Consider the following 14,045-nt stretch of genomic DNA (forward strand, 5'->3'; position numbering starts at 1 on the left):
GTCACTGGTGAGCTGATGGCCCTGTGCAGAGCAGAGAGTGCTCTGGCAAAGGAGAGAAAGGAGCCAGATTAAAAAGTTATTCGTGGTGCTGTTGAAACCCAAAGCTCTCTACCTCTACCCTGTAAGCCATGTGGCAGACTTCCTAAACGGTATTGCCTTCTCAGATCCCGCTGTCACTGCCAGCATTGGCCTCTCATCAGTAGGCACAATTCTTCCATTTTTTAAAGTAACTTCCAAATTGATGGCATTCTATCCACAAGAAAAAAGAAAAGATTGCCGAGAGTTGCCCCTAACTTGGTCCTTGTAGCACAGGGAGAAGGATTCAGAATCACCCTGGAGAACACTCTCTTGTCATCAGCTCTACCTGACCCATCCCTCCTCGTCTTCCTCTTCTGATCGTCTGCATCACTCTGACAGTGGGGCCAATAATGGGTTTAGCCTCCATTCACCACAGCTGACACTACCAGAATGACGCGTTTTGTTTTGGTCCTTAAATTGCAATGTGTTAATAAAATTCTGTATACTCATAAGTTCAGGAGGCATCACTTAAAATTGTAACTTTTCATTCCAACAGAAAATGGGGAGAGACCAAATTTTTAAGAATACATTTCAGGGCATCTACTCTGATCAGAAGATCTGTAAAGACTGTCCTCACAGGTGAGTGAAGATATCACTGACACAGGAAAAATGATCATCCTTTTGAAATGATTTGTTTAGTATGTTGTAAATTTTGCATTTGTTAAGAGACTTTGAACTCTCTCCCTGTCAATAGATCTATAAGTATTTAGTGACTTAAATTTCTTTGCTTTCTACTTCCAGAAGGAGAAAAAATTTCTTTGTGAGCTTAAGAAAATATTCATTGAAATTCATAATTTTAAGCAATTCTAAATTGTCACAAAGTGGCATTTTAACTTAGTAATGGACTTTTAAAATATTGAGGGACTCCCAGATTAAAAATGTAGTTCTGTGTTCAAGCTTAGGTATTATGATAATTGAAGAGTTTTAAATTCCATTGTTGATTGTGGGTTTTCTGTTATTTCCTAATCAGATATGAGCGTGAAGAAGCTTTCATGGCTCTCAATCTAGGAGTGACTTCTTGTCAGAGTTTGGAAATTTCTTTGGACCAATTTGTTAGAGGAGAAGTTCTAGAAGGAAGTAATGCGTACTACTGTGAAAAGTGTAAAGAAAAGGTATTATGTTTGCCCTTTTCAAAAAACAAGATTAATTTGTTATTCGCATAGTGTGTCTTTGTTTTATGTAAAATCAGTATTAAGCTCCTACTATTATTTCCATTAGATTGTGTCATTACTTGTTTTCACATGGATCAGAAAGGCCTTTGCATTAATTACTGTGCTGTTTTATTTTCTCCATGGAGATCATTCAGATTTGCTCTTTTTCCTTTTTTTTTCTTTAGAGAATAACAGTGAAAAGGACCTGTATTAAATCTTTACCTAGCGTCTTGGTAATTCACCTAATGAGATTTGGGTTTGACTGGGAAAGCGGACGCTCCATTAAATATGATGAACAAATAAGGGTAACTTTTTTTCTTCCTGAAATTTTTCACAACCATTCATTTCCTCACTCACTTCTTTTTTTTCCTTTTTCAATTTTCATATTCTGTCTACCATGTTAAGGCTGTTGTCTCAGCATTATGAAGAGCCCCTTATCTTAGGCAGCTGCTGCTACTGGAATAGGCAGATCTGGAAACAGTGGCCCTCATTTTTAGAAGGCGTCCTAGTGATTACTATGAAGGAAAATGCCTTCCTTAGGGCTCAAACCAGAGGCTACTTTAGACGTTCCCAGACTTAACATTTCTGAGATTTTATACTTGAACTGGAGAGGTAGTTGTTCCTAGCTTAAACTAGGAAAACACATCCTCTTATTTGGATCTCACTTAACTGGGTACTGCTGTATATGTTAGTAATCAATGTTAATATGGTCTTTTTGCTTTTATGTAGTTTCCCTGGATGCTAAACATGGAGCCTTACACAGTTTCAGGAATGGCTCGCCAAGATTCTTCTTCTGAAGTTGGGGAAAATGGGCGAAGTGTGGATCAGGGAGGTGGAGGATCCCCACGAAAAAAGGTTGCCCTCACAGAAAACTATGAACTTGTCGGTGTCATCGTACACAGTGGGCAGGCACACGCAGGCCACTACTATTCCTTCATTAAGGACAGGCGGTAAGAGTTTCCTGAGGCAGCACTTACTCACTTTCTGCCCTCCCCTGCTCTCCGTTATCATCCATACTCACCGCTGTGGTGCAGAGACACTTTGGCATTGTTCTTGACTGTGTTTCGTTTTGAAGTTTTAAAGCTTCGTGCAACTGGTTTTACCCCTTCAATTTGAAAAGTTGTTTTAGAAATTGAAATAATTGTTGCTACATATTTCTTAGATATTTTCAAATGGTAAACACCTGCTTTATTTGTCGACAATACATTGAGATCAATGCTAAGGATGAGGAGGTTGATTTTTTTAACCTTATAATGTTTGTCTGATCTCTGGGCTCTAGAGGGTGTGGAAAAGGAAAGTGGTATAAATTTAATGACACAGTTATAGAAGAATTTGACCTAAATGATGAGACCCTGGAGTATGAATGCTTTGGAGGAGAATATAGACCAAAAGTTTATGATCAAAGTAAGTATTTACAAATGGATATTTTCCATTAGTTTTTTTATTTATAGTTTTCTATAAAAATTAATAGTATTCTTTATATAAAAACACAACAGATTTTGTTATTTTTATTGTACTACTATTCTAGCAATAGAACCATGAGCAAGCTCTTTAATAACCAAAGTGAAAATGTTCAAGCTGTTTATAAAAATTTTTAAAAATAATTTCTTACAACAACCTTGAGGGATAGGTAGGGGAGCTGGGAGTAAGTTAAAAGGATGAAATGAGCATCAAAGAGAAACTAATGAATACTGAAATTGAACCTTAAAAATAGTTTTGGAAGTAGTTATCCATTAAAATTTTCAGATTTCCTTTTCACTTATGTAGAGGTGTGACTAATTAGAGAAGACATTTCTAGCACCTGTGTTTTTAAAACCATATTTATTATGCAGTGTGGCAAAGCAGTCTTTCCCTCCACAATCCCCACTCCCAGGAAAAAAGAGTATGAGGAGAAGTACAGCCCAATCAGAACTTGCTATTTGATAAAAAGCTATTTGGTGGAGACCTTAGCATTTCAGAAACCTGATTTTGAAATCTTCTAGTGGTATTTCTAAATTTTTAGCTGTATTGGATTCACTGTATTAGATTTTGATACCATGCCATTATAGTTAAGCATCTTATGGTGGTAACCTTTAAGAGTTGGATATAGTATTGTCAGAATTTACCTGGATTTGGCCGATCTTGGCAGAAATGGTTAAGTGAGGCCAGTTATCCCATCTTGTGCCACAGAACATATTTTTAAATGTCACTTGCTATTTGCTTACATTTAGACCTCCCTAGGATACTTACCTTCTTTCTCTTACTCCATTACCATACTGCTCCCTTATTCCTTGTCCCCACCTGTATCACTTCCAAGTGAGAGATCCAGCTAGGCCCACAACTGAAGTATCCTGACTTCCATGCTAAGCACTACTCTAAAGACACTCACATTTTACTTACACTTTGCATTTTACAAATTTAGGGAGTAGTTAACTACTTGCTGGAATAATGGGCCCTTTGTTTTAGATTGTCAAGACAAGAGAAACTTTTATTTACAGATGTGTTTCTTAATGTCTTGTTATAAAGCAAACCCATACACTGATGTGCGCCGAAGATACTGGAATGCCTATATGCTTTTCTACCAAAGGGTGTCTGATCAGAACTCCCCAGTATTACCAAAGAAAAGTCGAGTCAGTGTTGTACGGCAGGAAGCTGAGGATCTCTCTCTGTAAGTGTCTCTTCCATGTAATTTGCTGTGTGATTTCTGTGGTGATGATGTGGTCTGTGACAATATACTATTTGAGATTTTAAAGATAATTAGCTAAGCTGGAGAGAAATTCTAAAAAGAATTCCAAAAAGAAAATAAATCCCTTATTGCTTCCTGGTTATTTTCTTGGCAAGAAGTTGTTACATATTTAGAAACATGCACGTAAGTTATTTCATTCTAGAATTGAAGTGTTTTGTTTTTTGTTTTTTTGAGACAGTGTGGTCTCACTCTGTCACCCAGGCTGGAGTGCAGTGGCATGATCATAGCTCACTGCAGCCTTGACCTCCCAGGCTGAAGCGATCCTTCCACCTCAGCCTCTTGAATAGCTGGGACCACAGGCGAGGGGCACCAGGCCCAGATATTTGGTTTGTCTGTTTTTTGTAAAGATGAGGTCTCCCAATGTTGCCCAGGCTGGTCTGGAACTCCTGGGCTCAAGCAATACTCCCATCTAGGCTTCCCAAAGTGCTGGGATTATAGGCATAAGTCACCATACCTGGACTTTTTTTTTTTTTTTTTTTAATGTTAGCAGCATTTGTTGAATACACTTTTTGTCCAAAGCATAATGCTATGCCAACACTGTCAGAATGTTGTTGTTTTTTAAAGGTCCTATTGTCAGTGAATTTGCCTTTTAATATATTGGGTCAGGAAAGTGTTTACTTTTTCTTGTGAGAAATATGACTATATGTGTTTTATTAAATTTGAAAACTTGGTTCAATACTTTGTTCTTATAAGACTTTGAGTGTGTGGCTCTAAGATAAGTTTATTTCACTGCTTTTTTAATGGCTGGGAAAGATATCTCACAATAATATGTAGGAAGAGTTCATTTTGTGCTTACTAAATGTTAAATCTCATATGCCACTTAAGTAAAAATTTGTGTTAAATTTGCCCTGCACTATTTTATCTTCTATAATGTCAATCAGTTCTCCCAACTAATTAGAAAGTATTGCATTTTTAATTTCTTAATTGATACATTATGATTGTATATATTCATGTGGTACAGTTTTATGTTTCGATACATGTATAATAATCAAATAGTCTAATACCCTGTTTATGTGAATTTGGCAAGTCTTAGTAACTACTGAAAAAATAGCCACTTTATACTAGACAGAGTTTTCTGATTCTATCTCTTAGGTCAGCTCCATCTTCACCAGAAATTTCACCTCAGTCATCCCCTCGGCCCCATAGGCCGAACAATGACCGGCTGTCTATTCTTACCAAGCTGGTTAAAAAAGGCGAGAAGAAAGGACTGTTTGTGGAGAAAATGCCTGCTCGAATATACCAGGTAAGAACCATATAAAAAATTCTAAGGGGGAATATCCACGTGGACATCAAAATGTATCTAGTAGGTCCAGAAGTACTCCTGCTGGATTAGTCGTACCACTGGTGCTACATCGTCTTACACACTTGTCTCATGAACCTTTTATGCCACGCCACAGAGGGGGCCATAGAGCTAGAGCCATGGAGTGCTAAGAACACAAGTATGAATACACACTCAGGATTGGCAGGCACAATCACTGACCTGCTCTGTGAGTGTAAAATGTCACAAACAGAGTTGTGGGGAGTGGGCAGTAAAGAAATCGTGTTGCTGAAATAAACTTATTTTGTCTGGAGAGAAAAACAAGTTAAGGTTCATAACCTTTGAGTGGGACTAATAAAACAATCATTGGCCATTATTTATTGAACACCTACTGTGTGCTACGTGCTTTAAGCACATCTTTATAAAAGATTATTGTGCAGTATCAGGTTTTATTCTCATTTTTTGGATGGAAAAACAGGTTCAGAAAAGAAGAAGTATGTGCCAGTGTCACAGGGCAAGGATCTAAATTCAGAACTGTCTACTCAGTCCAGAGTTTATACACTAATTAATCAAAAGCTCAGTAGCTAGAACAAGAGAATTTGAGAAAAATATCGAGTCTTACATTAAGAAAGAAAGAGAATAAAGCCATCTGACACAAAGGAAGCATGGAGTTGGTTGTGCTTGGGAGAGCTCTGTTTATCCCCTTCTACCTAAAATACCAAGTTAGAATTCATTTGTCCTTCACATGGCAGTTTACCTGAATTTCCCAAAAGGGTATGGTTTAATGAATAGTAGTTCTTATAACATCTTATATGTCAAAGGAAGGTTTTCTCTCTCCTCTTTTAAAAGTTCAAAACTTGAGAAAGGGGAATTATAAATTATAATTCACTTTTTGTAAGTGCTTTTTACCTATATTTTTACATATCATTAGAAATATCCTTCACATATTGAATATTTTTCCATTTCATGAAAATAATTATTAATCTTCTTTTGTAGATGGTGAGAGATGAGAACCTCAAGTTTATGAAGAATAGAGATGTGTACAGTAGTGATTATTTCAGTTTTGTTTTGTCTTTAGCTTCGTTGAATGCTGTAAGTAACTAATTGGATTGTTAGAAATAAGAAAGGGTTACAATTAAATATGTTTTAGCTAAAGCATTCAGGTTAGATGCAAAAAGATTTTCCCGTAAATGTAGCCCGTATTGGGTAATATTAAAATGCAGGCAGCATTCTGAATGTATAATGTAGATGGTGGGGAGGTGTGACTTCCCACATACTGGCTTTCTAAAGTGCCCTTGTTTAGATTTATAAAAGAATCTTAGAATAGCTATAACTGTGAGCTCATGTCAATGGATATTGGTCTTTGTGGAGATTCCTAATTTGTAATAAAATATCACAAGGCTAAAGATTAACTTTCAACTACTTTTCCTTGAGTACCATGATTGTAATTTGCCAATAAGGGAAAACAACATTCTTAGTCTCTTGATGACTTAACATCCTGCGGTCTAACAACTGTTTTGAGAGGATTTCATAAAAGAAATGAAGACAATGGCTTTTCTTAACCTTTTTTAAAATTTAAATGGAACATTTTTTTATAATGAACTGGCAAGATTCTTCTTATTAGTATTTAACTTTATCATGTGTGTATATAATATTCATATATTGTGTGTGTATCATAATTTAGTTTGTAACAATGTGTAATAATCTATAAAACTTCTGTGAAAAATATCCTCTTTCATGTTTCCCTCTCTTAGACTAAATTAAAGCATCCATATTATCCTTGCATGGCAAAGGTGAGCTTACAGCTTGCTATTCAATTCCTTTTTCAAACTTATCTACGGACAAAGAAGAAACTCAGGTGAGAAGTGATATGTTTTGATAATCTGTTGTGACAGAGGGCACTGGTGAATTCAATTGAAGTTGAATTTATAATTAAAATATTGTGAAAGCAGCTACCTAATTTTATTCAGAGGACTAAGACATGGTCTCTAGCTTTAAGAAACTTCTAACCTAATGGAAAGAATAGCTCAAACAAAAGAGAAATACCTAAAAAGAGAATTTATACCAAGGTATAAATTCTGTACATCTTCGAATTGGGCAAAATCATATCCAGATAAGGAGATTAGAGTAGGCTTTAAGACACTGATGTTCTCAGAGGGTTTCGAAAGGCAAAACAGAGAAACACAGAGGGCTCATTTTAGGCAGAAAGGAAAGCCTGAGTAACAGACAAGACTTGGCCTAGGGAACCATGAGTGACTAATTGTGTTTTAGCAGGATGTGTGAGAGACTTCTGGAGCTGAGGCTGAATGTTGGGTTTAGAACTCACCGAGTGCCCTTAGTGCCAGAGCAGGGAGTTTGGGCTGTGTTCAGTGGGAGATCGTGAAAGGTTTTTGAACAGGGAAGTATGTCCAGAGTAATGCCTTAGAACAACAGCCTCCAATATTTTTAGCAACAGAGAGTGGTTTCATGGAAGACAATTTTTCCACAAAAGGGAGGGTTGGGGGGACAATTAGATTCTCATAGGGAACGCACAGCCTAGATCCCTCATGTGTGCAGTTCACAATAGGGTTCATGCTCCTATGAGAATCTAATGCTGCCACTGATCTGACAGGAAGCGGAGCTCAGGCTGTAATGTTCGCTGGCACACCACTTACCTCCTGCTGTGCGGCCCTGTTCCTAATGGGTCCCAGGCCGGTACTGGTCCATGGCCCAGGGGTTGGGGACCTCTGCCTTAGAAACTTTACAGACATTGACTGTATCTTATTCATCATTGGTTTTATGGTTTTTTTGGGTTTTTGAGGCAGAGTCTCACTCTGTTGCCCAGACTGGAGTGCAGTGGTGCAGTCTTGGCTCACTGCAACCTCTGTGTCCCGGGTTCAAGCGATTCTTCTACCTCAGCCTCCCAAGTAGCTGGACTACGGGCGTGCGCCACCACACCCAGCTAATTTTTGTATTTTTAGTAGAGACGGGGTTTCGCCGTGTTGAGCAAACTACTCTTGAACTCCCAGCCTCAGGTGATTCGCCTTCCTTGGCCTCCCACAGGCGTGAGCCACTGTGCCTGGCCTCGTCATCGGTTTTTATCTTCAGCACCTGGTAAGGTGCCTGCACATTATAGGTTCTGGATAAGTCATTGTTCTGTGAATAAATGAGTGAAGAATGAAGAGTATTGAGCAGTGGTTTGTAGAATATACCTAGAGTAAGGGGAGACCCAGGGTGAGGAGACCAGTTAGAGTTAAAAGACCACTTAAGTTCCCAGTCTTTTCCCTCTCACTAGCAAAGTGAGCTTCTCCAAGTATGGAGAGGTTTTTGGACAGATTTTGCAGTCAAGAAACTCTTCAGAAAAAATATATAGTGACAACTTCATTTTTATGTATAATAATCAAAGATATATTATTAAGTGATCTCAGTCTTTATTATTTGAAAAAGAAAAAATAATGTATTCCTTTCTTTTAATGTCTGGCATAGGATTAACTAATTAGTCCCTATGCCTGTCCTGGCATAGGATTGGTCACTTTTGTTTGTGAAATTTGCTCATGCTCTTTACCCATTGCCCACTATTTCCATTTTGTTTATATGGCCATTTTACACAGTGATCATTTTGGGACATTGGGGGATGTAAGGGAGGTGTTATGAGGGCTTGGGTAGAATAGTCATTATACCTTTTTTCTGCCTGAATATTTTTTTTTTATTCCATAAGGTAGGATATTAATGATTTTAGCAATAAAGCATAAAAATGTCAATGTAAGCTATTCTGAAAGTGGACATTTTGTGAGTGTAAATTAATGAAAAAAATGCTGTAGTTCAGGCCTTTTGTCTAATTCGAGTTGTTTGATGAAGATGCAGAAGGAAGGTAAAGTCTAAGACTTCAGCTTCTTTACACTTTTTTGTTTGTGGGGAAAGATGAGCCACACCACAAGGAGCCAAGGAATGCAAAGCACTGGCTTCCAGAGTACACTGAGCCATGGTAGTGGGCAGTCATTAAGTATCTCTTATCCCTCCACTCTACCCACGATAGACAGACAGAGAGACATTCATAGATAGAAAGGATAAGAACCAACAAGAGTGCACTGCATGGGGTCATTGGCTGGGCTCATGCTCCTAACATTGCTGTATCTGCTTTTTTTTAAAGGGTTGATACTGAAGAATGGATTGCTACCATTGAAGCATTGCTTTCAAAAAGTTTTGATGCTTGTCAGTGGTTAGTTGAATATTTTATTAGTTCTGAAGGACGAGAATTGATAAAGTAAGTGTGGGAGTCTTTTAATTAAAAGAAATTTGTGTCTCTTCCAGTGATTTAGAGCTGAAGTTTCTTATAACCCTTTTTATTTCAACTTGAAATTATTGTTCTGCTTAAAGTCTATTTTAAACTCTCTTCACTGAAACAGTGAGGAAATAATTCAGGTCACTCCAAAATCATCTCAGGCAAGTATTCAGTGACCACAAGAAGAGCCTGTGAGGCAGATCACCTGCCAGGTACTCATAGGCATGTGGGTCTTAAACCCCTGCTATGGCTCAAAGGGGGTCAGAGACGCAAGTCTCTTCCCTCAGGGACTCGGAATCTGGTGGAAAGAGAGAAACAATCCCAGATTACCACTGTGTTTGGATTCTGACTAAAAAATTATTTTTCAAAAATCTACCGGTAGGCCAGGCGCAGTGGCTCGCACCTGTAATCCCTGCACTTTGGGAGGCCACGGCGGGCAGACCATGAGGTCAAGAGATCGAGACCATCCTGGCCAACATGGTGAAACCCCGTCTCTACTAAAAATACAAAAAATTAGCTGGGCGTGGTTGTGGGCACCTATAGCTACTTGGGAGGCTGAGGCAGGAGAATTGCTTGAACCCGGGAGGCAGAGGTTGCAGTGAGCTGAGATCGCGTCACTGCACTCCAGCCTGGCAACAGAGCGAGACTCCACTCAAAAAAAAAAACTCCTGGTAGTATATTACCTATGATAGTACATCTACCTATGTACCTGAAATTTAAAAAAGAAAAATTTGCTTTTCTGGCAGAAATTCAGAATGCTCCAATCACTATGAATGTTTACACTTTACTTCTGATCATCCTCATCAAGTCAGCTTCTCCTGTCCTTAGAAGTTCAACATTTATGTGGGGTTCCAGCAAGCACTGCCATGGTCTCTGGTGTCCTGTCTCCTCTGTTCCCCAGTGGGCTCCTCCTTCACTCTGCCTCAGCTGTGCCCACTCCTTACCGCTTGACTTCACTGAGAAAGTACAGATTAGCAAATGAGCATTTCCTACCCCAACCACAGATGCCACACGCCTGCCAGAGTCTGTTCCAGCTTGCCTTTTCCTCTCTTTATTGTAGAGGAAGTATCCTCTCTCCTTTCAAAATGAATCTCTCTACATGTGCACACCTTCTCAAGGAAGTTGACCCTTTAATTATCTCACTCTTAATTCCTGCATCTTTACTTTCTAGAATTTTCTATCATTTCTGTCACTTCTGCCAGCATACAAATATGCTCTGTTTTCTCTCAAAACAAACACACAACAGGGAATTCAGAAACGCAAGTCTCTTCCCACAAGGCGATCACAGTCTGCTGGTAAGTTAGAGATCTTTTCAGAACTGCTGATCCCTGATCCTCTTCCTCTCTAGGTCTGAGCTCCAAACATTTATTTGCCTACTTGATATCTGCACTTTTCCCTCTAATCTATTTCATTCAGCAACAGACCTGTTCTTTTTCAAACAAATTAGATCACATTACCTCTCTGGTTAAAAATTCTTCAGCGGAATCCTGTTGCTCTCAGAATAAAATCCAAAATTTTCACCATTACCCACAAGGCCTTGCTTGATCTGGTTTTTGTCCTTCCAGGCTTTCCTTGACTCACTCTCTGCTTGTCAGGCTTTAGCCATACTGGCTCATTGGTTCCTTGAACCTGCTGAGCTTATTTTCCTGCCTCAAGGTCCTTGCACCTGTTATTCCTTATCTGGAACACTGTCCTCCCCTCTTCGCATAGTAAGTGGCTTCTCCTTCAGACATCAGCGTGAATAGCATTTGCTCTGAGAGGCTGTTCCCAGTCACCCAGTCTAACGGATGTTGCCTGCTAGTCTGCTCCCTTTTTTCTGCCCATCTCTTCTACTACAACTTCAGCTTCTTGAGGGCAGAAGCCAGGTTCAGTTCATTCCCTACTAGACACAAAGAGGCTGGCAAATAGCAAGCACTCAAATACTTATTCATGCATGCATGCATATATCCATATAATTCATAAAAAGAATCAGTAAGCATTTCTTTGAAGTGCTGTGTGCTGTATGCCTGTCCCTTTAGAGTTTGCATTAGAGATAACCATTTTTCTAGTTTGATTCCAAAATATCTTTCCAACAGGACTCCTGAGCATTGTGCAAGCATTAGAATGTTATAGAAAGATCATCCATTTGGAAGGAACATGGCAAATATGCAAATATTTTATTCATTCCCTTATGTCCAAGCAGACTTGCTTTTAAATATCTCTGGAGAAACTGTAACGTCCTTTGGGTAGTATGTTTGGTTTCTTGGTATTCCTAATGCTCAAGAATCCCAGTGAATTACTTCTACATTCTTCCTGATGGAGTTTATTATAGTTTGTTTCTTTCTTTATAAAGACCAATCACTCATCACTATCAATTGCTATGATTTCGTGTTTGAAGAATTAATGATCTTTTTTTCTAATTACTTATTTCTTTTATAATTTTTAAGATAGGTTGTCATTTTTGCAACTAAAAAATAAGTATATATACTATACTCATATTTTAGTAACTTTAAACATGAAGAGATATTGTCTTTTAGATCAGCCCCTTGGTATAGTCTTCTAAGGCAATTCTTTAAACATAATTATAATTGTAAAAAAATTAATTCATAGTAAGTATTGCTTACAGATTGATCTAAAGAATTCAAACTACTAACATGAAGGATACTTTACATTTTTAAAGAGCCTTTTATTGTGGAAATGTTTAAACACACACAGAAGTGGGCAGAATGAGCCCTCTCCTGTACCCAGGCCCCAGGCAAGTTGTTGACATTTGCCTGTCTTGCCTTAGCTATCTCAGCTCTCACACAGGATACCCACATGCAGGCTTTTTTTTTCTCTCTGAAGTATTTTAAATTGCAGACATTATATCATTTCACAATAAATTTTCAGCATGTATCTGAAGGTAAAGTTCATCTCTAACAGTAAAGTTAAAAACAATGTAAGTACTTTACTGTTATCACACCAACAAAATTAATATAATTCCTTCATATCACCTTATATCTAGTCCATGTTCAGATTTCCTCCAAAGGTCTCAGAAGTGTCATTTTACCATTGAGTTTGCACAAATCAGGATCCAGTGAGGTCCACACATGGCCTTTGCTTTCTGTGTCTCTTAAGGCTCTTCTGACCATCAGTCATTCCTTTGTCCCCCTGCCCCTTGTATGCTGTGCCATTTGTTTGAGGAGTAGACTGTTTGCTCTGTAGAGCTCCCCATATTCTGGATCTGTTTGCATCCTCTAGGTATTCCCTTCAAGAGAATTGCAGCTGAGTCTGATTGTACCTCTAGAGCTGAACATTATGGGAGTACTTGTTATCTTTTAAACTTTCTCATAGTTGCCACTTAGAGTCTTAGTGAATTTTGAACAGAGCCTTGGCTGGTATGTGGCATTACAGTTAGCAGGAATAAGCAGAAGTGAAGTGACCTTGGAAAGCTCCACTTGGCCCGTAAGCGCTAACACTGTCAGGAGACTCTACTTTTGTTTCTTGGCTATTAGATGGGACCTGTCATGGGAATGTTGAGGTTGTGGAAATGTATCTTGCTTTTTCACACCACCTTTCTCTTTCTTTCAGGATTTTCTTACTGGAGTGCAATGTGAGAGAAGTACGAGTTGCTGTGGCCACCATTCTGGAGAAAACCCTAGACAGTGCCTTGTTTTATCAGGATAAGGTCGGTCTCATTTTTAAAACGTTATTTATACACTGTGTTTTTACCAAATGTTTTAAATTGCAGGTAATAAGAAAGAGCCTAGGATTGGAGTCTGGTAATTTTGCCACATAAATACACCTTCTGTGAACTGATTTTTGGTACATGCCAGGGAGAAGGCATTCTGTCCCTTCCTCCTCACATCCCAAACACCAGGGTAGGCCAGGAATTCAGGCCTGCTTTGGTCTGTGTTGGGATTTTCTCTCTAGAAACACTCCCTTTTCAGAGTCCTTTCTCAAGAATTTGTATTAGATCTCTCTGAACTGAGACTAATCTGTGTCTAGAGACTCATCTAGGCCAGCAGACATTTTGAGCCACCTCTGGCTTTGTCTTTTTCCTCATAAGCTATTTTCCTGATCTAAACCTGCAGCTGGCAACCAAACCAAATAGTGCTATTCATCCAGGGGCGTTAAGTCCTTACAGGTACAGCAGTTACTTCCCAAGATTGCTGTTTCAAACAGCTGACACTACATGGAAAACTTTGAAAAATGTTATTTTCACAACAAATTGGCTTCTTATAAACATTAGCTGGAGGCATTGTGCCTCAATGAACTAAATACAGATTCTAGGAATTACTGCTTCAAATGCAGATGTTGGCTTTGCTGTGCAACTTTGAGCAAGTCCTTTAAGGAGGATGTTGATCCAGATACAGTGCCTGCCACCCAAGCACTTAGTTCCATGAACAAGGCAGTCAAATATGCCCTTTAGGAAGGTCCTCAAAGACTGTATCTCAATTCCGGGAATCATTAGGAAGTTGAGGTTTACTGTAAGGCAGTGGTTTTGATCAGCTTAAATAGCAGAACCATTTTTTAAACAAAATCCTACCTGGATGCAAAATATAGAATACAAGCCACAGGAGCTGCTGAGGACAGTTCAAATGCCATTGCTCC

At 38.7% G+C, this 14,045-nt stretch overlaps 1 protein-coding gene across 5 annotated transcripts in view; it reads left to right on the top strand.

Annotated features, from left to right (window-relative positions):
- USP24 (ubiquitin specific peptidase 24) overlaps positions 1-14,045 on the top strand; it is a 148,449-nt gene that overhangs the window by 115,841 nt on the left and 18,563 nt on the right. For all 5 annotated transcript variants that reach the window (XM_016919208.4, XM_016919213.4, XM_016919219.4 and 2 more), the window contains exons 46-56: positions 575-657; positions 1,049-1,190; positions 1,415-1,534; positions 1,959-2,179; positions 2,509-2,633; positions 3,735-3,876; positions 5,047-5,197; positions 6,209-6,304; positions 6,967-7,070; positions 9,342-9,455; positions 13,023-13,119. In XM_016919208.4, coding sequence (XP_016774697.1) covers positions 575-657; positions 1,049-1,190; positions 1,415-1,534; positions 1,959-2,179; positions 2,509-2,633; positions 3,735-3,876; positions 5,047-5,197; positions 6,209-6,304; positions 6,967-7,070; positions 9,342-9,455; positions 13,023-13,119 — 1,395 coding nt within the window. The remainder of the gene's footprint in view (positions 1-574; positions 658-1,048; positions 1,191-1,414; positions 1,535-1,958; positions 2,180-2,508; positions 2,634-3,734; positions 3,877-5,046; positions 5,198-6,208; positions 6,305-6,966; positions 7,071-9,341; positions 9,456-13,022; positions 13,120-14,045) is intronic.

Source organism: Pan troglodytes, chromosome 1 (assembly GCF_028858775.2).
Source record: "Pan troglodytes isolate AG18354 chromosome 1, NHGRI_mPanTro3-v2.0_pri, whole genome shotgun sequence".
In the NCBI taxonomy this organism is placed as follows: domain Eukaryota; kingdom Metazoa; phylum Chordata; class Mammalia; order Primates; family Hominidae; genus Pan; species Pan troglodytes.